Genomic DNA, 27,132 nt, shown 5'->3' with positions numbered 1-27,132 from the left:
GTATGTAAATATTTGTGCATTATCTCATATGTAAATAAATCCCATATATACAATCCATAAAAATTCCATATCTATAATATATAATAATCTCATATATTTATTTTAGACTTGTTATAGTACTTTTTAAATATGAAAATAATGATAGTAGCTTATATTTTATATGAAATCAATTTTATTAATTCAATGTGGGACAAATATGAATGATTTAGCTAAATTTGAAAGTGAGAGTGTATTTGACTAACCCAAGCCAATGCTGGAGGTGGAGTTTGTTCTTTCCAAATTTGGGTTCAAATACTGCATCATTTTGGACTATTTTTGGTCTCAATGCCAGTTGGAGTCCACCTTGTGAAAGCTACTGCTTACCAATTGTGCTGTGGACACCCACAACATTCATATTGTCTGTTAAATGATTTAGCAATTGTTTGAAACTTGGAAGAGTGGCACCCATATATGGAGGAAGTGCATTGGTATTAGATTTCAAAGCAAATACTCCGTACCCATATCCATATCTCTACCTTTGTTTCTACTCTTTTATTTCATTCTGTGCTACTCATGACATTTTCTTTTTTTTTTAGACAAGTCTAGTATTTTATAGATAAACTAACGGATTACATGATACAAGTTTCAGTAGGGTGGAAATCTCCTATAGTCATTCTAAAATCAACAGATACATCACTAAAAAAGAAGAAAAAAGAGGGATCTGGAACTAAGTAATTGACTCCCACCCATGTCTCACTAGGGAGCACCGCTTGAAGCGGTATTTGTATAGTCTATTAAAACAGACTATAATTCTCCGACTAAAAACCGCAATAAAGGGGGGTTGTGCGACTCATGACTTGATCACTAGTTTAGTTTGAAACAATTACCAATTTTCTTGTAAGGATTAGAATATATATATGGAAGATTCCAAATCTAGATGTTAATAAGCTCTATCGAACCAACTGGTTTGAGAGAACTTTGCACACAAAACACTGCGTGCGTACTGTTGAACAAACTTATGCTATATCTAAATCCCAAGAAAAATGCTACCTGTTCCCAAAAGAACAGATGCAAAAGTTTTTACAAGAAGGATTTAGATATATACATATTGGATCTGTCCAAATTGCTGCCAAACCTTTAACAAGGAAAGGCATCGATGCATCCGTTCTTTTCTGTCTAAGGGATGCCAGATTCAATCATTTTGAAACAAGTATTCTCGGAATGATCCAATCGTCTTTAACGAATGGACCAGTCCATTTTAATTGTTATCCTGATTTAACTCTTGCTATTGATGATAATCATATTTCAAAATGTTTAACTTTAAATATTTTGACCTCTGGTTATGATATGATTGAAGGGAGTAAACCTCTCACTTTGATTTACAGGATTTATTATCGTCTTTTAAAAACGAATTTAAATCCTAGAGCAATTGCAAAACCCATCCAGGGAAAAACTCTACTGATCCAGAGTTCAACCCCAGATGCGGAAGTTTCAACTCCAAGAATGATTTTTTGGAAAGATATAACTCTTCCCAAAGAATGGATCTTGGAAGAAGAAGTTCCAACTATCGCTATCCCTCGAAACCCTGTTGATAGTTATCCAAGTAACATTCAACAGTATTTGGATGGAACCATTAAAATTAGTTTTGAGCAAAATAGATCTCCAGGGCTAAGAAGAAATTCTTATGCTGGATCTAGTTCTTCTTTTGAAGGGTCAGAAATTTCAGTAAGAAGAGACCAAAATCTCAAACAATTTCTGGAAGATTCTGTTAAAACTACCCAACCTGTTAATCCTGTTTTGAAAATGAAAGGACTTTCTACGTCCTCTCAAGTTACCTCTGCTTTTTACTCAGCACAGGATGCTGGTTCCTCTAAAGACCAGCCTATTCATAATGAAGCTGATAAAGAAGATGAATCTTCGTTATCACCCACAGCTTCAGAAATGGTAGCTCCTGTTGCTCCCCAGATTCATCACAGTTTAACTGTGTTGAATAAGCCATTTGCGTTTGATCTTGTTTATCTTTTTGAAGAATACAAACTTTCAAAAAATAGTGCTAGGCGAAAAGCCTATCATACAAAGTATTCTGAAAAAGAAAAGCAGCGTGTTAAATGGAAATGGAAAGAAGAAATGAATAAGCAGCAACAGCATATTCTTTTCTTTGATTTTGTTGAAAACATTTATGTTTCTAACAACACTTTGAACGTTGTTAAAACTGATTTTGTCCAGGAAGAAGGTAAGATGGTAGTTCAGTCAAGCCATCCACCTTTGGAGACTGTTCTCATCACCCACAAGGGAGTTGAGATATCTGCTTCACCTTTCAAAATCTCGAAAACTGTTTCCAGAGATCCTGAGAAGGACAAGATTCTCAAAGAAACAAAAAAGGTTATTTCTCAAAATAACTTTGTGAATCTTGCTCTTCATACGATCGGACAACAGTTAGATCGGATTGAAGAAAATGTTGAAAAACCTGATCCTATTCCTTTGGTTTTAAATACAGATCAACCAAAGAAAATAATTGAAAAACCTTTGATTATCTTACCTGAAAGTCGAGCCAAAATTGATTTTAAAAATCCTCAGGCACAGACTTTAGATAAGATTGATCAAATGCTTAATGATCTGAAAAAAGAACTGCATTCTACTAGTGCTTTGTCTAACAAAGAAATAGAAGAAGAGGTTCTTGTTGAAACTACAGACGAGTCTTCTAACGACCACTCCTCTGAAGAAAAGGATCTTGATTTACTTCAAAACAATTTTCAAGGTATTGTTTTAAAACTTGAAATCGCCAGATTTTCTTCAAAAGGACCCAAACCAATGAGTCTGACGAAGAACTGGTATTCCACGCCTACTCCTCCTGATTTACAGTTTGAAGAAAAAGTTTTTCAAAGCCAATCTTCTTACTCTACTGACAAAGTTTACGAATGGAATATTGATGGTTTCTCAGAACAAGAGATCATGAATACCATGAGTAAAATGTCCCTTGTAGCAAATGCTTATGTGAATAATAATATTAGACAACCTGATATTGTTAAGATTTTAACACAAGATTTTTCCGGTGTTTTAAGAAACTGGTGGGATAAACACCTGACCAGAGATGCCAAGGAAACCATTCAGAACGCTGTCAAGCGTAATGATGAAGGGTTCCCTATTTTTTATGAAACCATTGGATCTGCTCAATCTGATGGAGTTAATACTTTGATTTATACAATTTTAAAGCATTTTATTGGTACACCATCTGATATAACCAGTCGTATCAGCGACCAGTTAAACAATCTTAGATGTCATCAGATGTCTGATTACAGATGGTACCAAGATGTTTTTATTTCTAAAGTAATGCTTCGTGATGATAGCCAGAAGCCTTACTGGAAGGAGAAATTTATTGATGGTTTACCTCGCTTGTTTGCCTACAAAGTGAAGGATGAACTTACTGTTACTGGGTCTCTTAATTACGATGCATACACCTATGGTGATATATGTGCAGTAATAAAGAAACTTGGTATTAGTATGTGTAATGATCAAAGGATGCTCCGAGAGCAGATGAGAAATAGCAAGAAAGCCAAATACGAAATGGGAACATTTTGTGAACAATTTGGACTTCCTGCTATAGCTCCCTCTAAAAGGAGACACAAGTTTTCTAAACCTCATGGTGGTATCAGGAGGAAACCCCATGATGAATTTTATAAGAAAACTTATAAAAAACCATTTTCTAAGACATTTTCTAAGAAAAAGAAATCTAAAGATTCTCCTCAAGGAAAATGTTATATCTGTGGCAATCCAGGGCATTTCGCTAATAAATGTCCCCAGAAAGCCAAAAAAGATAAAAAATTTAAAAAATTTAAAAAGAATCTTAATCAGTTGAATATTGATAACAATGATAAAGAAGAACTATTTCGACTCCTAGAAATAGCTTCGTCTTCATCATCTGATATCCTAGAGTTCAGTTCCAGTGATTCAGAATATCACTCAGAAACTGAATTTCCAGATTCTACTGGACCTAAGCTAGGTTACAATTGTAATGATACTTGTTGTCAGACTAAAGGGAAGACAATTCATACTCTGACCAAGTCTGAAGAACAGGTGAATTTATTGCTAACCTTAATTTCTCAAATTACAAATCCTGAGCTCAAAGAGGAATACCTTCTCAAGCTAAAAGAGCTTCTGGGTCGTCAAGAACCAGAACCATCAAAACACAGGATTAGTTTTCAAGAAACCTTTGAAAGATTTCAAAAAAAAAAAAAACCCAAGAAAATTTCTACAAATGATTTGCAACACGAAATAAATCTTGTTAAAAAAGAAATCGTTGAACTCAGATCTGAGGTTAACAACCTTAAGTCTGAAAATGAGATTTTAAAACAAGAATTTTTAGTGTTCAAAATTGATAAACAACTTGATCAGGACATCCCTTCTGATAATGAGCAAACAAACTACTCTGGTTCTAGCCAACATGAGTTAGCTGCTGATAACCAGATTTGTTTAATCCATCATACCATTCCTCCGAAATGGTTTTCAAGGGTTACCATTGTGGTTGCCCATAATTTTTAATTTTCTGTTGTTGCTATGATTGATTCCGGATCAGACCTGAATTGTATTCAGGAAGGACTCATCCCTAGCAAATATTTTGAAAAATCTTCTGAGAGATTGTTTTCTGCAAACGGATCTCAGATGAAAATTACTTATGAGCTGAACAACGCTCATGTTTGCCAAAATAATGTTTGCTTTAAAATCCCTTCTGTTTTGGTCAAAAACATGTCTGACAAAGTGATTTTAGGCATTCCTTTTATTTCTGCTTTATATCCTTTTTTGACTGAAGAAGATGGTATTACTACCGACCCTTTTGGTCAAAAGGTCAAATTCAAATTTGCATCTCGTCAAGAGATTAATAAAGATAAAGGTTTGAAATCTTTACTTTTTGCAAAACAAAAGCATCTGAATTTCCTTAAACAGGAAATAAGATACAAAAAGATTTCTGAACATTTATCTTCGCCAATTTTAATTTTAAAAATTGATGATTTTAACAAGCGTCTTGTTTTTTATATTTGTTCTGATTTACCAAATGCTTTTTGGCATAGGAAGAAACACATCGTTTCTCTACCCTATATCAAAAATTTTGATGAACGCACAATCTCCACTAAAGCCAGACCAATTCAGATGAATAGTCAGACTTTAGAATTCTGCAAAAAGGAGATTATTGATTTAATGGATAAAGGCATAATTAGAGAGAGTAAGTCCCCTTGGTCTTGCCCAGCTTTTTATGTCAGAAAAAAGGCCGAACTAGAAAGAGGTACCCCTCGTCTAGTCATCAATTACAAACCTTTGAACAAAGTCTTACAGTGGATTAGGTATCCTATTCCCAACAAAAATGACTTAATTCATAGGTTGAGTGATGCTGTAGTCTTTTCCAAATTTGACCTCAAATCCGGATTTTGGCAAATCCAGATAGCCGAGTCAGATAGGTATAAGATAGCCTTTGTTACTCCCTTTGGTCATTACGAATGGAATGTGATGCCATTCGGTCTCAAAAATGCCCCTAGTGAATTCCAACATATCATGAACGACATTTTCAATTCGTTCACTGCTTTTACCATCGTCTACATAGATGATGTTCTTGTTTTTTCAAAATCTATTGATGAACACTGGAAACATTTAAATTCATTTCTAGACATCATTAGACTCAATGGTCTTGTCGTTTCTGCGAAAAAGATCAAATTGTTCCAAACCAAGATCAGATTCCTTGGTTATGATATTTCTGAAGGAAAAATCAGGCCCATCCAAAGAGCCATTGATTTTGCCGACAAATTCCCTGATGTCATTCTTGAAAAAAACCAGTTACAGAGATTTTTAGGATCTCTTAACTATGTTGCTGATTTCTACAAGGATATGAGGAAACAATGTCGTCTTTTGTTCAAAAGACTTCTTTCCAATCCTCCTCCTTGGACAGAAATCCATACTAAAATAGTGAGGAAAATCAAAGCACATGTCAAAACTCTGCCGTGCCTGGGTATCCCCACTTCTGATTCATTTAAAATAGTTGAAACAGATGCCTCAAAAATTGGTTATGGTGGCATTCTGAAACAATCTGTTTCACCAGGTTCTTCTGAACAAATTGTTCGATTCCATTCTGGAACCTGGAACCCTGCACAAGAAAAATATAGTACTATTAAACAAGAAATATTATCTATAGTACTATGTATTTCTAAATTTCAATCTGATTTGTTAAACAAGAAGTTTTTACTTCGCATGGATTGCATGAGTGCTAAATTTGTTTTAGAACAAGATGTTCAAAACATTGCATCAAAACATATTTTTGCACGATGGCAAGGTATATTAAGTGTTTTTGATTTTGACATTGAATATATCAAAGGCACTGATAATTCTATCCCTGATTTTCTTACCAGAGAATTCTTGCAGACACCCAACCATGAGCGTCAGCAAAAAGAAAGGAAAAGAGAAACAGAGAGTGAATCCCCCACCTCCAATACCCAGTATAAAACTCATCAAGAATGAGTCTGGATCCTCCATTGTGCCCAGTGCTCCCTCAACAGCACTGGATATTGCTAATAGGTTCACACCTCTTGGTAAAATTGTGCAACCGTCGACCTTTGCGTCTACGGTTTCTACCCCTTTTGATCCATATGTGAAAGCAATTGCATCAAAAGGACCTACTTTGATTACTCCCCAGTTTTTCCTCCCAAAAGGAAAATCCATGTATATGAAGAAGCCATTTGTTACCCATCTGTTCCATATAGAACCCAGCCGTTCTAATTCTACAGATCCGTTCAAAATAGCCTCTTCATATTTCCCCCCTAATTTCCACTGGATACCTGAAGATTCCTCCAAAAATCTCCAGTATTATTCCAGTATTTTAATTCTAACCAACTCTCTTGTCATAAAACCCATTTATGATAAGAATGATTCCACCAAACTGATCTATCACAGTGCTTATATTCTTCGAGTTACCACAGAAGAGGAATGGGGTACCAACCCATCAACTCTTAAAAGACTCCCAGACTCTACACTGAGTTATAATTATTTTGATTACATAACTGCCTGGAGACGTTTCATGTTCTTTCAGGTACCTGATATGAGCCATTCATGGTTCATTAATTTTGATACAAGATTCAAAGGAACTTTCCCTTACTGGTTTCTCCAATGGTGGGACCAATTTGGATTAATTTCCCAGAATCTCCCTGAGCAGCTCGCCAGAGCTTTTACATTTTATCAACAAGTTGCTGGTACAAAATTGAACCGGCATTCACAGATGTTTCCTTATGAGCTCCATTTCTGTAAGAACTACAAACTACCGTGGATCTTCAAATGGACTTATGAGAAAAATGCTAATATAATGGACCGAGCTTATTTCACAAAATGGTGGGATAGGTTTGGATATACTGAAAAAGTGATCAGCCAGATGATTAAAGATTTCCCTCAAGTCGCCCCTGATTTAGAAGACAAGAAGGAATTCCCTGCAATCAAATATGGTTCAGTAATACCTGAATATCCTTTGGTAATTCAGGCCCCTGATTCACCAACTTTTTCAACTAGAGGAAAAGCCACCAGCTCATCCTCGAAGAAATCCTCCAAGTCTGCCAAAAATAACATCCTCAGCAAACTTGGTAAAAAAGATTTGATAAAATTGTTGGAACAACAACTGTCTAAGTCTACGAGTGATAATTCTGAAGAAAATTCGGAAGCATCCTCTGAGGCTTCATACAGTAATACTTTCGGTCATGATTCAGAAGGCATTCCAAAGCTGGAAGATGATTGACTACTACTTGAGTTCAAAGAAGACCGACCATAGTCCTCTTTGAGATAATTAGCACTCTGAGCCTAAAAGCAGCCGCCCACAGAGACAACTGGAAGACACAGAGTCGACCAAATCCTAATTTGTCGTCTTGCGCCCAAAGCAGCCGCCCACGAGGACAGCTGGAAGACACAATGATGACACTCTGAGCTCCGTGCTTAAACAGTTACCCTACTGTTCACTCACGGATTGATTTACTGTTTTACTTTTACTATTGTAAACAGGAACTCCTTATTCCTATAAAAGGAGAACCTCGTTCTAAGCTAAGGCAGAGCTCATACCAGAACTCACTTGAGAGAAAACCTCTGACCCTCTCTACCCTGTTCTTGACTCTCCTTATTTACCCCGATTTCTGTAAGTGCAAATCTGCACTACCAACTGCCTGTAATTACTTTAAGCTTGTTAATTTTAATAAAGCTTATATGTTTATTACAATTATCTTGGCATACGCATACATGCATATGGTCGGTTTAACCGCCTGTTTATTTTGTGCTTGCATAATTTAATTATATATATATATATATATTAGCCATCTAGCCAGACAAATTTGGGATCTCAATTCCTTCATACAGAGTTCCAATTTAAACAAAATGTCATTTGACAGGAAGGTTTGCCAACTGGGGAACTGATAATATTGCAAATTGTGAAAGAAACTGAAATGTAGTTACATTAACAAACGTTATAATACCCATCTTCTTCTTCTTCTTCTTTCTTCTTTTTTTATTAATCCTATATATATAATAGTTAAATGTTTGAAAATGATAACTGGGAACTCGTTTGAATGAAGGTTTCATTGTTCAATTTCTAAGAGAAAGTATTGGATTATATTTCAGGCATTTTCCACGTACTCAAGGGGGGAGTATATCCAGGGAGAATCGATGAGAAGTTTACCGTTGGCTTTCAAACAAAGTTTATTGTAGGATGGGGGCTATGGCGCCAGACCCACCTAATAGTGTTAGGCTAAAGCTTCCAAATAACTGGTAAAAGCAGAGAATTAAGTCAACAGAATATCATGAGAAATGGTAAATTTGAAAGTTTGATGCCTGCAATTATGCATCTATCTTGCCGCTAGCTCCAACGGAATCCAATAACCAGAGGGAGCAGGAGCATATATTTTTGATATCTTGGTTTCTTTTTCTTTTAGGTTGGATTACAACCAGAAAATTGCTCAAAAGCTGGGGGCTGCGCACAGAATCTCTCTTTTTCCCCCGGCCATTACCCTCGTGAAAACATAAAATCTTCTCCCCCCACGTAGATTCAACCAGCGAATGGACTTTACTTTAGAAGGTTGCAGCTACGTACATCTTTATCTGAACTACTGAAATATCTGACTTCCATTATCTCAGCAAAATAAGAAAAGTAAAAGAAGAAGATTGCTGTGATTTGAGCGGTTCATTCACTTAAAACCAAGTCTTTTATAGCAATATTCGATATTGTATTATGTATGTCTGGTGTGGACCCAAAAGAAGAAACAGATATTCTGCCACACACACACACACACACACACACACACACATTGCCAACTATCTTCTTTAATGATTTGGTCATTGTTGTCTGTTGAACAGCAGAAGTTGTGTGTCTAAAAAAAATGAAATCGATGGTCAATCCCTTAAAATTAATGAACGGTACAATTGACAGCTAGCCATACATGCGGCCAATCGTTCACAAATATTGGAGAGGAGAAGAAACCTTTGACAAAGTACCTCTCCATGATCGCCATTTACAAATCTTAATATTTTAGGCTTCGTTCCTAATTATTGAACTAGCTAGTACTAGAAATTATTCAATTATACATTTCATAAGGGTCTCTTCTGATCATCAACCTTTTCTCGGTTTGAAATTAGAATGGTTTGAAGAATCTTGAGAAACCATCCTTGTAGCATCAGGCTTTCTACGGGATATTGCGTTGTAAGAAGCAAATGATCTTCCTTGTCTGTGCTTCCTTTTAGGCTGTGACAACTGAGGGATGAAAACTCCGGTCCCTTTGCTTTCTCTTCGGCATGTAATTTGCTCGTACAGAATTGGAGGAAATCGCTCAGGTGGATGGATTGCTCGAGAGAAATCCTGCATATATATTCACAACCACACTCGCTAACCTTTCTTACCATATATAAGAAAACTGATCAACAGTGTACGTACGTAATACGGGAAAGTCCTACTTCCTAAACGTTTCAAGAGATCAAGGAGATGAAGACGAACCTGGTAAGACACTGGAAAGTTTGCAACTTGGTCATCTTCCTCATCGTCCATGACTAAAAGAGAGATCTGTTTGTTTAAATCTGCGAAGAACAAATCATCTTCAATTTCCACAGCCACTTCCATGATCTCTACTCAAACTAGATGTAGCAGATGAAGATCTTGTTTGTCTACTGGGTACAAGGCCAAGGATGAAATTCTACGCTCTTACCTTTCTTTTTTTCTTTCTTTCTTTTTTCTCTTTTCTCCAACTCAATGAGATAAATAGGGTTTAAATAGGGGAAAGGGTGGCCTGGGATGGGTAAGTAGAAGTATTTCATGGATGTAGCAGCAGCAGTAGTAGTAGTAAGAAAGAAGTAGATATGGATGTGCATGTGAGGCGGTGGGGTCAGGGATATAGTTGGACAATCTGGCTAAGCCCCACTTAACCCTCAAGAATCATGGAAGTCTGTTATGATATTATCCAGTTGAAGAACGGGATGAGGAACAGCCGGTAGGAACCCACGCCCAGATATCCGATCCAAGATAGCCTCAATCTCCACCACTCTTGCTTGTAATTCAGCACCATCTCTCTCATCCTTTACCCAAATGACACAAGCTGCTACGTATAATTATATGGTTCATAATTCATAGTCCTCTACATCTTAATAAAATAAATTAATTCTAATAGGGTAATAATGTCCAAATGAAACTTTAACTAGCTCTTATGCACAGCTCAAGTACTAAGATATCCAATAGAGTAATATTATAATGTAAAAATATTATAAAATTATTATTTTTTTATATAAATTTTATATTTGTTTATTTTTTAAAATAATTATCCGATACTTATATACTCATGTCTGCATCACCGCAACTATCATTTATTTATCCGACAAAATTAACTGGCGGCAGAAATTGAGGAAGAAATGAAGAATGTTTTAATATAAATGAAAGATACCAAAAAAATAAAAAGGGCAGAGAGATTGAAAGGACCTGTGCAAGTAGGACCGCTATTCAGTAAAGAAAGAATGAAAAGTTTTTCTTTTTTAAAATTGGTATTGTATTCGACGATTCGTTAACTAGAATGACTTTATATTAGAGGAGACAGACAACTATGTTGCCCACGATAAGTGAAAGCTGCGGTCCGCTTGTGCATGCAGATAATTACACAACGGAAAATTCTTATTAATTCACGTCTGTGGGGATTTTGACAGAAATAAAGATAAATAAGATAGATTCATTTTGCCACAGGGGAACCTTGTTGCAGTGAAAGACGTGTGGTGTGGGGCCGGTAGTCATAATTAAGAAGACAGATTGTTGGTACAGCTCTACTGAAGGGTCACGGACCATTAATTGAACCTATGGTTGTGAGAATTCTATTTTCTATCTCTCAGGAGAAAAAAAAAATCCAATAAACGAGAAAGATGACACTATTTTTCATATTTCGTGGATTTAGTGGATAGCATTAGCATGTTTCATAATCAAGTACTATTCTGCAAACTTTGATTTTGATCTTCTCCGGAAAGCAAATATCGAATTATAGATATGGGTGTAAGAGTGGTCCACATTACCCACTGTTTGCTGGCGGCCAGGGACCCACTCATTTTGCAGCATGATGGTGCATAGACCTTCACGACCCCTCATTATGACATTGGTTATTCTTAATTATACCATGAAATATGAGCATTAGCTATCATTCAAGGGTAGATTGTACTTGTGACTTAGCCGGCTCTCTCTTCATCTTTGGATTCTTCCTTTTATTAGCTATCATGAAAGTTTAAGTTGGCAATTTGATTATAGAAATTTATGAGCTGCCAACATGTGTGGTCAATTCCTGACCAGCTCTCTACGGTGAAACAAAGTACAAAAGCCGATCGAGACATTTCAATGTCAATGAAATGGTCGATATAAAACATCATTCTAAGGACTGCTGCCAGAAGAAACCTTTTGTTTCAAAGCCAGCATATATAATATATATACATCTGTGCAGAAAAAACATCTTCATTAGCTGGTATTTATCCGAAGCTTGGAAGATAAACATAGGTCAGGATCCAGCACAAAGGAACAACTGTATAATTTGTATGTAAAACGCCTTAGCAGTCTGCCTGCCTCCCATGTAAGTCCAGTCTCGCTCAGAGGCCTTGTTGGCAGTACTTCAGTCTCTCCTTTGGAAATCTGCCTCGCTCCATTTTTAAATATCTCGAGTCATGTTTTTTTTTGTGGCCTGGAATTCTACTCTCCGTTTGTATGGACTTGGATTTGGCATGATTACCCCTGGCTCTGCTGCATACGCTCATCAATCAATTCATTTCTTAGCCCCCAATTACTCAAGTTAGTCAAAAGTATTCGTGTGAGGAACTTTCAACATGTACACAAGGATGAGACAAAATTCAAATGAACATCATGGGAATCATCACCAATCTAATCCGAGCAAGTCATGCCTGAAGATTAAGAACTATGTAAACTACTCTTGGTAAGGAATTCACTGAATTCAAATATTCTTTAGAACAGTCATCTATGGAAAAATTTTACACAATCAAATCGAACTAACCCTAGGCCTCACCAATTAACCTTTCCTGCCCTAAATTTTCAAGTGAAAATTAGGCTCCACCAGCTGTATCCATGTCTGTAACCCCATCAACTCCCTTAAAAACAACACGCAATTTTCTCAGAACAGAGGTTTTCTTGTCGTTCTTGCTGGTTGTACCAGTCACATGGAGAGTCGTCTTTGTAGTTTTACCCATTAGGTCAAAAAGTGGTAGACTTAGGTTGGATCGAGTCATCTCTTCCAGTACGGGAGGTGCTTGCATATACAGATTGTTTCCTTGGTGTGTGACGCTAGCTTTTGATAATAGCAGCTTCGGGTGCTCTTCGAGTAGGCCAATGAACTGTTGCCACAAAAAGTGAATCAGGACAAGCATTAAGTAAGCTAAAATGGAAAAAAATATAATTCAGACTCAAAATGCTTTGAGCATGCTTATAAACACTAGCTCTGTTTTGAGAAATACTACAAAACTTCATTGTGCCGACTTTATTAAATGAAAATTTGAGCTGTACCATTTTTGGAGTGTACAGCACCATACGTTTATTGTTAAATGCTAAAATGTACATAACATGCACATCCAGTGGCTGCTGAACTATGTTATGTCAGCATCCGCCATAATCGAATACCAAGTAGACTAAATCATATTGAAAGAATTGTGAGAGGAGGCATAACATCAAACAGCTAGCCAAAGCATCAAAACATATGGAGTCTGGACATTAGATTTGGAGAAGCAAGTGGGAATGAAGTAGAAAAGGCATCACTAAATTTGGTGTGTTCATCATCAATAAATTTAAACACTGTAAATTAAAATCACCTTTTGCAGGGTAATTGACGTTTCTAGCTCAATAAGAACACCTGGACCACATACAAGACAGTCCTTGTCCCTTACAAATTCAGTTACTTTAGTATGAAGACCTTCTGCCCCATTATACCTACAAAGATTTAGATCAGTTTGTAAAGTTTATCAAATGATTGATGAGAGAAATTAGAACCACCAGCCAATAAAAGAAGAAAAAAAGGAAAGAAACACAGAGAAATTCCAGAAGTTTATTTTTCCACCTTCAAAATTGAACACCAAATTCGTTAACTTCATTGCTTCAATTGACCAAAACAAAACACAAGCTTCAGTTCTGACAACTGTGAAATTCAACTCTCTAAAGCGTTTTACTAAAAAAATCTCTCTCTAAAGCTCAAGCATAAGCTTCAATGTATATTAAACTTTCTCTGAAATGCTTAATGTACAAAGAGATCTTACAAACTGATGTAAGTTGATATGGTATGTTAGATTATAATGAAAATATCTGGAACTAATAGCTGACATGAAATTAAAAAAAAAAGTTCAAAGTTTGGAAAATGTAACTTAAACAAAATTAGAAGTAATGAGGGGTTGTAACAAGTACGAAAGATGCAAAATAGACCATTTTGATTATCTCAGATCAATCATCCACAAGGTAGGATCAAACAGAAGTGACATACCAATTTTAGTAAATATAGATGAAGTACCAAATAGTTTACAGATTGCCATGTAGCAGGTGTTTTATCAAGTGAAAAAAAAAAAAATACCTCATGAGACAACTTTATGGACATCCATGCTTTATGGTACTAATGTTGTGAAGATAAGAAACAAATGTGTTGCTGAAATGTTGAAATAAAAGAGTGGTTATACAAGAATGCCCGCTACTCAAGGATACATTGATGACTCTCAGAAGACAGACAATGAAAGAGACCAAAACCATTTTCAGATAAAAAAAAATCAGTTGAGTAATTTTACTACCAGAACCATAAAGGCATATGTAACTGAGATTTTCCTAATTTTTTCTACTTCCACACTTTGCTTTGTGTGATGCTTCAAAAAACTGTTATTGTCACTGACACAATGTGTTTATGTACAAAACAAAACTAGTAACCAAGTAAATGAGAATGAAAAATAATTTCAGTTTCAGTCTCCAAACTATGCAAGACATAAAGCCATTTATCCAAAAGCCCACATCCTGATCAAATGATTATGAATGCACCAACAATTGCTCTTATAACACATACTCATCATCGAGGATGGAACCAGAATTTCTAATCACGGGGCCAAAGCATGAATGAGAAAAAAGGGAGGCTGCGCTAGACGCTAGTTCAGTCCTTCTTCATTTTTTTTTTTTTTTTTTTTTTTTTTTTTTTTTTTGGTGTGCATGGTTTCTTGGATCAAATTAAGGGCTATAGGTAAATGGGTATCAAAATGGGTTGGATTTTTGCGCTGTTCACCAACTGTATTGACTTTTGGTCCTGGGCTGTATGAAGAAGATTCTTTATTTTGATAGAAAAGGCCTAATTTCAGACATTAAAATAACTGTAATTATAGTGATAAAATTCATAAGTAACCCCATAGCGACATTAGGGTATAGAGTCCTTTTGGCCATGCATTTGGGAGTGTGAAAAGGCATATTTTTAGATTTGGGACAAGCACTAATTCACTTTCCCTACCGCATCGCTAGATGGGCTATGTACCCCAAACCTCCATTTGAAAGGTAAAAAAGACAATGTCAAACATGTTTCAATATCTTTTTTTTATTATTGGCACTGGGTGTTGGAGAACAAAGTCCCAACTAATCCCAAAGGTGCACAGACCCTTGGCAAGGAGTTTCCCGCAAGTGCACCTCTGGTAATTACAGGGGAAGTTCCCCTAGTCCGATGGCCCCTACAAATTGTTTGCACCCAAGAGGAATCGAACCTTAGACCTAGAGGGAACATGCCACTAAGACGAAGGCCTTTACCACTTGAGCCAACCCCTAGAGGTTTTCAATAGGAAAATGCTGCTCTGCCGCCCCACTATTACAGCTCTAGTTTTCCCATGGACGTAAAAAAAAAAAAAAAAACCAAAACCCACACCTGGACAAGCCAAACCCAGCAGCAGAGAGATTTCTTCCAGTGGCTTTGTGGACAGCCTTCTTTTTTCTTCACACACTTCCTTTTCCACCAGTGCGAACGGCACTAGCCATTTTCATGAGCCTCTCATGATCCATCTTTGAGAAGTATGAAGTGCAGAATAAAGAATTATGAAATGGAGAAGAGAAGCACCAAAAGCCGGCCATTGAAGAAGTTGACATTTTCAAGGACAATGCTGTCATCCAGTTTCTCAATCCCGAAGTGCAAGCTTCAATTGCTACCAACACTTGGGTTGTTGCTGGTGAAACCTTTGAAGAACAAGATTTTCGCCGGAAATGGATCCGGCAACGTGAGGAAGGGAAGGAGGCAAGGGGGAGTCTCTGGTCTAGGGTTCCAGATCTTCTAATTCAAAATATTCTGCTCGGTATCTGTTTTGTGGTCTGCTAGTGTTTTTTTTCTAAAAGTAAGCCACGTGGCATTCCACGTCAAGAGGGCACGCCGGGCAGTAACACTCAGGCGGCCCACTAGCAGAGCTCTTTTCAATATTCTTTTATTTGCACAATGCTTTTTCTATAGTTTTTTTTTTTTTTTTCACTATAATCAGATTTTAAAATCAGGGCAGGTTACAAAATCTTTATAAAAACCCATTTTCATCATCTATTCTCTTGATTGCATGTGAGAGAAACAGCCAAAAGGTTGAGACTATGGTGCATTTGGTTTCTGCAACGGGTTCAAGTTTTAATTTCCCTTAAACATAAAGACATCATGGACAGAACCAGTGGGACCATGACCCCCTGGTTCCATACTCAAATGGAGTCAATGCATCAAGGACAATATTCTACGGAGTTCGTTGCTAAGCAAAAAATAAAGGAAAAAGTATGACTCACGTTAAATAGTTTGATAGAGTTTTGCTGCATCCTGATGCAAGCTTCAATGTTTCAAGTGCACAAGCAGCTGAAATAATTGCATTGGTGGAAGCAATAGCTGGAATAATATTCTTCACGACCCCCTGTAAACATCAAGGTGAAGCAACATATATAAGCATCTGAACTTTGACCATCACTTTTTTAATGAATTCTGGAAACTGTATATAAAAGAACTTCTAAGTGAAAAATAAACAATTTTCACAAACATTATGATAACATATAGTTACAGTGGGCACCAAAAGCTAAAGTATTCTTAAATGGATTTTGAAAATATATGGTAACCAAAGAGCACCAAATCCAACCACAGGAAAATGGGAAGAAAATAGAAAACAAATTAAGTTTTCGAGTAATTTATACCCATATCCTGATAAATATACCTGAGTAAGAGAATATGTGACCCCTGGGATACCAAAAAGCTCAGCTCTCTTGACAGCCTACAAATACGGGTAGCATAAACCACATGACCAATAATGAAAATATATATTAAGAAAAAAGTCACTAGATAACACCATTTTATCAACCTCATTATAGACCCACTTCATATGTTCTGGGTCATCTGGATCAAAAGCCTTTCCACTATGAACCTACAAATAAGATGCATGTTTAGATAATAGAGATCGATTTTTTGTTTAACAAATATAGAGGAATCAGTTTAAAACTAACACTTTGAAAATGGGAAAAGAGATAATAATGAGCAAATTATTACCTCATCCCACTTGATTAAGTGGGCATATTCAATACAATGAGCAGCAGTTCTAGGAGTTTCAGCGAGGGTGCATAAGGGAAATTTTACTTGAGGGGGGAAAAGCCAGATGGTGCACTCAAAGCAAGGTGTGACCCCTGGCAAAATAACCCTAGCATGGCCCTTGAAACCTTCAGTCCCACCATCTACCATAGGTTTAATTGTTTCTTCTCGAGCGTTATCATCAGAATCATACTCTAAAATTCCCAAACCACAACGAGACATAGCAGATTAGTGCAAACAGAGTTAATACCAACTATTTACTTCGAGAGTGACACATAATGAACCCAGCCTGTAACTTTCAGGAGGCTGCCAGTCAGTATCAAGGTTCATGTAAGCCTTTTGGGATTTTCTTTTACGTGTTAGTTTACAAGAAAACTCTAACTGTAGCAATTGAGATGCCCAAAAGCGAGTTGATTAGATGTGTTGTGGATACATACCAAGAAAACTACAAGCTACAGCATTGATGTAGCTCCGAGCCTCAATTGAATCAAGACCAAGGGCAATAATAATGAAATCACTGTAAAAGTCAATCTCTTTGTCCTCGATTCGGCCATAATGTGGCTTGATATTTACGCCACTGACTCTTTCCATGACACGCTTTGCAGCAACCTCAGCTTTTGGCTTACCAACATCTTCAAATCTTAAATGGAAAATCAATTATTCAACACAACATTTTCAAACTACAAATTGAAAAGCCAATGCGAGATATGACACATAAAACAAAGGAAACTGTTGGATTCATTATTGCATGGCAGTCAGGACAGAATAAGGAAATTCAATTTGGGGTAAAATTATAAAAATTTCTTTTGGGGGGCGAAATTAAATTTTAAAATCTCTCATAAAAACCATAAAAAATAATTTTTTTGAATTTTGGGGGGGGGGGGGGGGGGGGGGGGGGGGGGGGGGGAATGCCTACTTCTGCCGCTGATGGCAGCGTACAAAGTACTCATAATATTTTGATGATGCCACAGAAAGTACATTGTGAAGATTGCATATTTCTTGGGCTTATAATCATTTGCAATACCATTTAATCAGAATGAAGTACACGCTATTTTAGCAACCTCACCTCTAGATGTTTTCAATATACCGTTTCAGTCATAAGAAAGATTAATGCCTATTCTTTGATAACTGTCATCTCAAATCAAGCAATTCGACCGCAACATGTGAAGAAATAATTGGAAAATAGAGGGTTTGCCCATTTTATTTGCTCCTCAAAGGTAATCAATACATACATAAATACATATCATCAACCAGATGACATATATGATTTGAACGATGCATACATGATAACTCCAAAATTGCAACAAACAATATTTACATACTATACCCAAGTGTTTCATCATCTTCAAAATACTCGTGCCATAGGTGTCATTCATATATTCTCGTCCATATGAGAGAGAATCAAAACTATTGGGCAATAATAAACTCCAATTCAGACAAAACCAGAAGCAAATAATAATAATACAATAGCAATAACAATAATAATAAGACAAAGTTAGAAAGGATAATAGAGTACCTGAAGAGGAATTGGCGATTGAGATTGGTGACCTCAATTCTGTCCATGTCTATGACCTCGAGATTTTGGAAACCCGAGAGAGCCAAGTCCTTAAGCAGCTCACAGCCTAACCCACCAGCTCCCACCACTAACACTTTAGCAGATTTTGCAAGGTCGTCTCTTAACTGCAAAAACCCAGAAAAGAAAAAAAAAAAAAGAAAAAGTAAGAAGTTATGACATCAGAAGAAATTGTAATCCAAATGTTTGCGACAATGACCGATAGAGTGAGAGGGAGAGTAGATTTTACTTCTTCGCCGGGATCGAAGTTAGCGCCGACGAGATTTCCGGGGCGGAGGAGCAGCTTGTCGAGGTCCCTCGATCGGCTTGGTTGCGCCTCGGTGTCCGCCATCACTATATCTCTTCCTCTCTCTGGGCCCTCTCTCACTCAGAGACTTGGGATTCTGCTGGGAAAGACAGGAAGCCGAAACTCCAAAGGTCCAAAATATTACACAGACGGGGGGGGGCAGTGTTGTGTCATACAGTAGCGGTAGCTTGGATTTTACGCTTTGGATTTTACAACAACTTTAATGCCAATGCATTGCACACCGATTACCCAATTTATACCAATTTTTTATGTGTTTCATACGAATATATTTTCAAAATATGCGAATTTACTATTTACTAAGCTATATTCACTAGAATCTGTGTCACTAATTTCAATTGAGAAAGGGTACAAATTATATCATTATTTGATAATACTTAATAATGGTTTAATAATTTAATTAGCCGTTATAAAAAAAAATCAATAATATCGATAACAATATCATAGATAATAGTTTATTGTATTAATTATTTTAATTTAAATAGATTTTGAGTATATGATTTATATTTTATAGGATAATGATTTCAAGATCCTTGTGAACTAAAGGCATGGGTACTATGTAAATGATTGCGCTAAATCCATGGAATCATTCAAATGATTACATCTAACTCCTGTAATTAGCATATCTTCAGATTGTGGCAATTAACTCACATTTCAAATAAATTAAGTTCGAACTCATAGTTTCTCTCTTACCAAAAATATTAAACATTTATAATTTATAACTCTGTTACAAAGTAGTAATAATAATAATCTTTCAATGCGATTGTTTTAGCAAGTTTCTAATCTGTTTTGTTAGGGGTGGCAATTCGTACTTTCGAATTATGTTCGTATCGTATCAAGTCATGAATATTTGATTATATGAGTCAATCTGAATCCGACTCGTTAAACTAAAAGTGTCAAACTTTCAAACTCTAAACCTACCTATTTAGATAACGGGTTGTGTCGTATTATCCGTTTTGATCTGTTTAATAATTAATTAGAAATTTGTCAATACGACACGACTTATTTAAACTCATTATGTAAATGGGTTGAACTAACACGTATAACTCATTTGACTTAATTAACATAATTTCACATAAAAGTTAAAATCTATATTTATTAGCAGTCACAATATTTAAAAGAAAAAATAAGACTACCTACTAACAAAAAAATCAATATTTTTCAAATTTTAACATATAATAAAATCAATATTATAAACCTTATTATGGTAGATCTATTGGCCAGCTGGAAACTTTCAAGAGGAGTTCAACAAATCAAGGCAGTGTAGAAAATAGTCTTGATCTATATTATGTGGTGTATATGGCAAGAGCGCAATGATCGGACTTTCAAAAAGAATGAGCGCCTGAGCAGTCTTCGAAGGAACTTATAACTCTATTTTTCAGTACTTTATTTTTATGGGCCATTGCTTTAAATTTTAATGGCCTAAATTTGTATGACATTTTAGTTTCCCTTACTTTGACCTAGATAGGTCTTATCTCTCGTATATCATCTTGTGTACTTGGGCTTTGCCTATCGTTATTAATATATTATTGATTACTTATAAAAAAAAAATATTATAAACCTTACCATAACAAATATGAGTATAGATTTACAATTACAATTTCAATAATAAAAACATAAATATACTGAGAAGTATCGATATTACAACTCAAGAATAATAAAATTGTAATTTTGAAATAAAATTTAAATTGGTCAAAACAGGTTAATTTTGGGTTAAACGCATTGACTTGTTATTAACTCGTTTATAAATCGTATTTTAACTAGTCAATCCGTTTTGACCCGAATCCATTAACATCAAACCTTAACCCACTAATTTCATGTCGTGCTAATAATGATTAACGATATCACATGATCACACCGCTACTGAGAAAGTCTAAAAATCTCACCTGCCTGGGTTGAGTTTTTCTGTTTTTTCAAGAACCCCAGAAGGGGTAAAAAAATGAAGGGTGCAGCTACTATGCCGCCCCCATCTTGACTGTTGGGTATACCGCCCAGCGTAAAAATATTTTTTTTTTCTCTTTTTTTTCATATTTTTTTAACATATTTAAATATATTTAAAAAAAATATACTAATATATTTAAAATTATTTCATTAATCATTAAATAAAAAAAAAATTAAGCAGTAATCAAATAGAAATGTCAAAATAAGTAGAGATAATAGTATTTTCTAAAAATGAAAGACAGTTCCATGGAAGTGAAATATTCGTAAGTCTTTGATTTAGATAGAACTCTAACAATGTGATTGAAAGGACATTTTCAATTGAGAATTGAGAGGACCCAAATTTTCTTAGGACTTGACATGCCCTTGGAAAGACAGGTCGACCATTAACCAATTGGTGATCCATTGTCAATTTGTCAAATGGATGCATCAACAACTCAATTGGTGACCCAGTACAATTCTATCAAAATCCTGTGGAACTTCTTGCAGGGACAGTAACAGTATCTTTTTTTTATTTTTTAAGCCTTACTACAACTACTGAAAAACAGCTCGAACGATTTTATCGAATAGTACATTTTATTTTTTTATTTTTTTATATATTTTGTTAATTATTATAAATATTAAAAAAAAATAAAAAATTCACAATATTATTAAACAACACTTTCTTAATTACTAAATAAAAAAAAAAAAACTCATTCCGGACACTTTTTACTTTTTGGGTCCCGAATTGGGGACCAAAACATTTTTGTTTTTGTTTTTTTGGCAAGCTACAGTAACAGTATCTTAAATTGCATGTTGTGCTGCTTTCTTTTCTAAATTTACCAAAAAAAAAAAAACGTTGTCCTGCCTTCATCAATGTAGTGTTTTTTCCTTGCAGTTATTCTCTCTCAACTGATCAGCAAAGTTGGAATGCTATTTTTCATCAAAGAAAGAGGAAGATACATTTGGTGCTTGATAAAAGTTATAATATACAAACAAAATTTTGTAAATTAGGTATAGAACTATACCACCCTATATAATAATCAAAGCAAAAAGACCCAATTTAAAAATGTTTCTTTACAGTATCATGTCTTCATTTCAAAAATCCTTGCTCACCCCTGTATCAGCGTCGATATATGAGATCCACTTTCGACCCATATAGCAAAACTCCTGTAACTGTCTTAAGTGTCTGTTTTCTTTTTATTCTTTTGTCATTTTTCCGAAGTTTGAGTAATCTGTGCATAAAATGTCCATCTTTTTTTTTAACATAAATAAGAAGCTTTTTTTCACCTCTAATGCTTTGCACCTGATACTAGGATGAGTTTCAGGTTCTAGTAGCCTCACGCTTAAGGAGGAGTGCATAGAGTAGCTCATTCCATGTATCAGGGACTCCGGGGAGACACCAATGACTGCAATCCTGGCGATGGATAGCTGCAGGGCCTATATCCGGACCCAGATAATATAAAGATGAATGTCCATCTTTTCTGCGTGCAGTCATGTGAGTTACATTCAATACCTCAAATTTCATTTCTTGTGATGTGTTTGAGTGAGCTGATAATATAGCATTGGCAACTTTGAAATGCGCCCAAGTATCAGAAGGAACCAACGAGGATCCCAGATCTGGAAGTGTCTCCAAGTGACAGTTTCCTCCATTCCTCCAATCCCCTCCTCTGTATGATACATAACATAGCAATTTGAATTCCCAAATAGGATGCATAAAAGATTACTTCACAAGAAAAGGGCAAAGGATGCATACACGTAGAACAATAGAAAGATGACACAGTTTAAGTAACCAGACAAACCTGAAATGTACAGGGGCATATGTGCGAAAGAAAACCCGAGTCTTGCTTGTATTTAACCGAGTGTGTATCCAGTGCACCACAGTCTCTATGGACCTCTGATATGCGTGCTCTACTTTCATATCCATCTTCACCTCTGCACCTTCCTGGAAGTGACAACCCCTGTACAAAATACATGGATCTTTAATCTTTTCTCCAGCTAAAAAGGAAAAAGAAAAGGGAATTATGAGGCCGGTAAGTTTCCAAAGATGCTCAAAGCTAAAAGATTGATTTCAGGCATGTCTTCGTCTCACAGGTAACAGCCACTGACGTTGCCACACTGCCTAACAATTAGCTTTCTCCTTCATACCAGGTATTCATTACCCACATTCAAAAATATTTAAGTGCAAAAGTCAAATTGGAGATCTATCGACCGAACTCATACACTGGAAATCTCATTTCATTTTAAATTAAAGATGATAGGATGCTGGGTCCATTTGCCATCATATTATAAGCAACCATTAATAGGTTCAAGGACCCACCCATTCCATCAGTTTCAGCTAAAATTTTATTATCTAGGCCCAGGTACCCAGTACGAACATTACTTATCATGGGCATCTTAATCCTTTTCACAGTTGCACCTTGTATTATGAGATCTTCTCTTGATAAGTACATCGTAAAATCAAACAAAACAAAAGAGTGAAGCTCCTGGAGAAGAAAAGAGAAGCACAAATATGTTTACATCCAAGTTGGACGAAGAATATCACTAAGAAGCAAGGAACAGCTTAATCGTTCCCCCGTAAAAAAGAAAAGAGGCTTCACCTAAAAGTGTTGGGTTGTTTTTTATTAGCATATATTACTTCATTTATCACTCTTTTTTCTTCTTGAACACCTCTGGGCCCCTTGCAGAGATCCTTCAATGGAGTTTTTCTTATTTTGAAAACCAGTCCAGTGTAAATTCATAATCAATTATTAGGGGGAAAAAAGCTCATTCCAAATGCAAATGACCATTGTAAACAGAGAGAAGAAAGAAATCAATTTCTATTGGATTAAGTTACCCTCTTATGGTCTTCGCATTATTCCACCAATGCCCTGTGTTTAAGACCAGCACATCTGCATCCCTCCACCTCACACAGTTCCAGTCCATTTGATCCAATTTCAAGGTTGTCCTTACCTCCGGGGGAGCTCCGGCAGGGGGCCGGCTCTGTAATACAAGAAATGGAGATCTATAATACTCCACTGTGCAGTTGAAGTCCTTAAACTTGAACACCAAGAACCCCTTGTGCTTTGTAATCGGGCTTCCATTTACTTCATAGATTGAATCCTTGTTAGGAACTGCGGATGAGAGCATGCAGAGGAGGGACTCCCATTGGTTTCTCCCAATTGAATCACCAACAAACACTAGCCTTTTGTTTCGCAGATTTTCTAACATCAGTTTTGCATTAAACCTGTTTTGATTAGTGAGAAGAAAGTGACATACAAATTAGATATCAAAACGTTATTGGTGTCATAAACTCAACCATGTAACATCAGAGTTTATTAAGCATTAACTTATGGACAAGAAAGAAAAAGCTAAACAGCAATATAGAGCAATAAGATTTCAATCTCCAAAAAGAAATGGAATTTGTTTTTGTTGCCTAAGATGGTCAAAACAGCATCCAAAGGTTCACGATCAAAGCTACCGTACGGAGGAAACACTTCAAGTCTAGGAAAGCAATATTTGACAGACTATAAGATAGTGGAAAGCAGGAAACGAAAAAGATAATATATAAATCTTGACATAATTTAGTTAAAATGAAATTGTTAAGCCCACAATTTTCGTCCTTGCCAGAATATCCACTTACAGAATAAATTTCTATCCAAGGCAAAACTAAAATAAATTGCTCCGTCATAAAGTAGATAACTTTTGGTTGATAACTATGTCCATTAGGACTGACATAGAAATTAAGCTTACACGTTTTCTATTATTTTCTTTGTTTTAGATTAATAATAAAAAAGAAATAGTTTCTTAGACATTTTGTCCATAGAGTCAAAGTCCTCTCCTCCTCTAGAGGGTGGGATTTGAAATCTCTGCTTTAAGCAAAGTGTGGTCTCTCAGACGGATTGTCTGTAGAGAGTTCTACAAATTAAGATCATACTAGTCACAAAGGAATTTGTGTACTGATGGAATCCCAACCATGAGTAGTTGGCTTGTAATCAAGATTTTTTCCTATATGTATCAGTTACAGCTGTAACTTCGCTTTTATGAATGAATACAGTCTATTTCTAAAATAAATTAAATAAATAAATAAAGCTTACACAAAGTATAAGTATTAGAATTTATAAAATGATTAAATTCCCACTTACGATAAGCTCAAGTTTTCGGGTACCAGTGGTAATCTTATCAATAGCCAATAAAAAATTTCTTGCCTGCAATAGTCTAAACGCTTGGTTTGCCAAGAAACAATACCAAAATAATAGAGAATACATTTTCATGGTATAATTAACGTTTTCCATGCTTGCCGGCATATCCAAGTTCAAAGATAACAAGGTAGTCACTTTCGAAGGCAGGCAAACTATAATGAAAGTTTGACAATTAGCCCCACTAGCCTGGCGGAGAAATCGACTGTTACAGACATAACAAATCCAATAAAAGGTCCCAAGTAAAATAATCAAATCCTTCCGTTGCTGTGAAAATACAGGAAAGTAGAGAAGATTCAACCTTTATAATTGCTGAGAGTGCGAGTATCTCAGCCTCTAAAGTCCGACGTACTTGAAAACCTAAACACTTCAATAATTTTCCTCTTTTAGGCCCAAAAATTAAATTCTTTCCCTTGTCTACTACGTTCTCTAGAACCAAATAGTACTAAAAGCAATGTTTATAAGGAAGATAAGAACCTGGGCAAGTTGCAATATTTGGGTTGCCATCTCCACTTGGTGTAAAACAAATCAGGCCTCCCATTCTCAGAGCACCGGAATCCTTCATCTAAAAATCTGCAGTCTTTAGATTGATACAGAGGATAGTTGTCATCCCACACCCAATCCCCTACAAATATATCACACCCGCCACCGTTTTCTTCAAGGAACTCCACCCTTTGGTCCTCACCGGACCCGTTATTCTGCAACCACATGAACTTTTCCGACTGGCCGGGAAATATTGACCCTTTAGCCACAACTCTATGATCCGAGTAGAAGAAGCAGCAAATCACAAAGACAGTGATACAGATGAATCCCAGAACACCCACGGATGGCTCAAACAGTCTCAAACGCTTAAATTTCTTGAAAAGTTCAGAGACTGGCATGGCTTCGAGGTCCGGCACAGATTGTTTCTCAGACATTTGAGCTCAAGAGCAAAATCTGGAATCTGGGAATTGTTCCTCTGGTGGGAAAGACAAAATTCGGGTGAAGAACAAACGCAGGGGCAAACGCGTCGTGTGAAAGCAACATCAATAAGTCAAGGATGGCGAAGTTGAAGCATGTCTTGAACAGCTTTGCTTGGTCGGTCAGTTTCGTTTAAGCTATGAATATCAGTTCAAAAAAGAGAGAGAGATGGGTGCCAAGGAAGCAAGGAAGCGTTCATGCCGGATTTATGTATACTTTCCCATTTCTTCCTCCTTTTTCAGTTACTCTATCCTCCTTTTTCAGTTACTCTATAGTTTATATACATACACACGCGAAGAGACAAGAAAAGAGAATGGTTTTGGCAGAACTGAATAAGGATTAAATAGTCGTAGGACTGCTACGGCTAACGAGAATTTAGTTTCCAAATCCGATAGAAAACTATGAATTTTATTCATAAAAGATCCGAGAGAGAGAGAGTTTAAAAAAATAAGAACTTTTAGAAGAGAGAGAGAGAGAGAGAGAGAGAGGTGGGTCTGTGATTAGTGGAATTAGAAATTTTTCGTGGGGAAGAAAGTGGGCTAAATGGCGAAAAGAAACTGGTAACGGCTAGGAGGCGGTAATCCCACCGTTTCCTAAGAACGTGTGGAAGAAAGCAATTGGTTGCTATGGATTTTAGGTTGTGTTTAGATCTTGAAATAAGTTGAGTTGAGATGATAAAATATTATTAAAATATTATTTTTTAAATATTTTTATTATTTTAAAATTTGAAAAAGTTGAATTTTTTATTATATTTTATGTTGAGATTTGAAAAAATTATAATGATGAGTTGATATGAGTTGAGATGAATTTAGTTACCAAATGAAGCATAGCACGTGGGATCTCGACAAGTACGATGCAGCTATAGAGATACGGAGTAATTTATGTATAATCGAAATGTGTAAATATCACGTAATCGTTTTTTAAAAAAAATAAAATTTATTGTTAAAAAATTAATTTTTTTCATATAAGTCACATGTTTTATTTATTTTTTTTCAAAATAATTACATAGTAATTGCATAATTTACTATTACAAATATTTTTTAAATATATAATTCATATGAATTAATTAATTTATTTTTTATATATATTTTCTAAAGTAATACACAAAATTTACATAATTTATATTTGTATTTAGGTCTCGTTTTGATAATTTCA

At 35.8% G+C, this 27,132-nt stretch overlaps 3 protein-coding genes across 3 annotated transcripts; all 3 read right to left on the bottom strand.

Moving 5' to 3' along the window:
- Positions 1–9,373: 9,373 nt before the first annotated feature.
- On the bottom strand, positions 9,374–10,519 carry LOC121242416. The gene is made up of 2 exons (XM_041140282.1): positions 9,977–10,519; positions 9,374–9,841 (listed from the first exon to the last, which is right to left on the bottom strand). The coding sequence occupies exons 1-2, from the start codon at positions 10,097–10,099 to the stop codon at positions 9,596–9,598; spliced, it is 369 nt and encodes a 122-aa protein (XP_040996216.1). The 5' UTR covers positions 10,100–10,519; the 3' UTR covers positions 9,374–9,595.
- A 1,815-nt stretch (positions 10,520–12,334) lies between these two features.
- Positions 12,335–19,114, bottom strand: LOC121241949 (NEDD8-activating enzyme E1 catalytic subunit). The gene is made up of 9 exons (XM_041139812.1): positions 18,848–19,114; positions 18,562–18,725; positions 17,483–17,685; positions 17,007–17,239; positions 16,822–16,884; positions 16,678–16,734; positions 16,262–16,383; positions 13,315–13,432; positions 12,335–12,843 (listed from the first exon to the last, which is right to left on the bottom strand). Exons 1-9 carry the CDS (start codon positions 18,947–18,949, stop codon positions 12,556–12,558), a joined length of 1,350 nt encoding a protein of 449 aa, XP_040995746.1. The 5' UTR covers positions 18,950–19,114; the 3' UTR covers positions 12,335–12,555.
- Positions 19,115–21,752: 2,638 nt separating this feature from the next.
- On the bottom strand, positions 21,753–26,339 carry LOC121241959 (protein trichome birefringence-like 10). The gene is made up of 4 exons (XM_041139823.1): positions 25,495–26,339; positions 23,676–24,065; positions 22,642–22,800; positions 21,753–22,509 (listed from the first exon to the last, which is right to left on the bottom strand). Exons 1-4 carry the CDS (start codon positions 25,932–25,934, stop codon positions 22,164–22,166), a joined length of 1,335 nt encoding a protein of 444 aa, XP_040995757.1. The 5' UTR covers positions 25,935–26,339; the 3' UTR covers positions 21,753–22,163.
- Between the last annotated feature and the right edge of the window lie 793 nt (positions 26,340–27,132).

Source organism: Juglans microcarpa x Juglans regia, chromosome 1D (assembly GCF_004785595.1).
Source record: "Juglans microcarpa x Juglans regia isolate MS1-56 chromosome 1D, Jm3101_v1.0, whole genome shotgun sequence".
NCBI classification, from domain to species: Eukaryota; Viridiplantae; Streptophyta; class Magnoliopsida; order Fagales; family Juglandaceae; genus Juglans; species Juglans microcarpa x Juglans regia.
The sequence above is the reverse complement of the archived record's forward strand: the minus strand, read 5'-3'. Positions and strand labels throughout refer to the sequence as shown.

What these genes read in the sequence shown, in the direction of transcription:
- LOC121241959 (XM_041139823.1), bottom strand. Translation starts at nt 25,934, where the DNA reads ATGTCTGAGAAACAATCTGTGCCGGACCTCGAAGCCATGCCAGTCTCT. An exon ending in AATGCGAAGACCATAAGAGG is followed by an intron (nt 22,801 to 23,675) that starts GTAACTTAATCC and finishes TATTTTGTACAG; the next exon opens with GGGTTGTCACTTCCAGGAAG. An exon ending in TATGCCCCTGTACATTTCAG is followed by an intron (nt 22,510 to 22,641) that starts GTTTGTCTGGTT and finishes TGTATCATACAG; the next exon opens with AGGAGGGGATTGGAGGAATG.
- LOC121241949 (XM_041139812.1), bottom strand. Translation starts at nt 18,949, where the DNA reads ATGGCGGACACCGAGGCGCAACCAAGCCGATCGAGGGACCTCGACAAG. An exon ending in TGAAGTGGGTCTATAATGAG is followed by an intron (nt 16,735 to 16,821) that starts GTTGATAAAATG and finishes CCGTATTTGTAG; the next exon opens with GCTGTCAAGAGAGCTGAGCT. An exon ending in TCACATATTCTCTTACTCAG is followed by an intron (nt 16,384 to 16,677) that starts GTATATTTATCA and finishes TGATGTTTACAG; the next exon opens with GGGGTCGTGAAGAATATTAT.
- LOC121242416 (XM_041140282.1), bottom strand. Translation starts at nt 10,099, where the DNA reads ATGGAAGTGGCTGTGGAAATTGAAGATGATTTGTTCTTCGCAGATTTA. An exon ending in ACTTTCCAGTGTCTTACCAG is followed by an intron (nt 9,842 to 9,976) that starts GTTCGTCTTCAT and finishes ATATATATGCAG; the next exon opens with GATTTCTCTCGAGCAATCCA.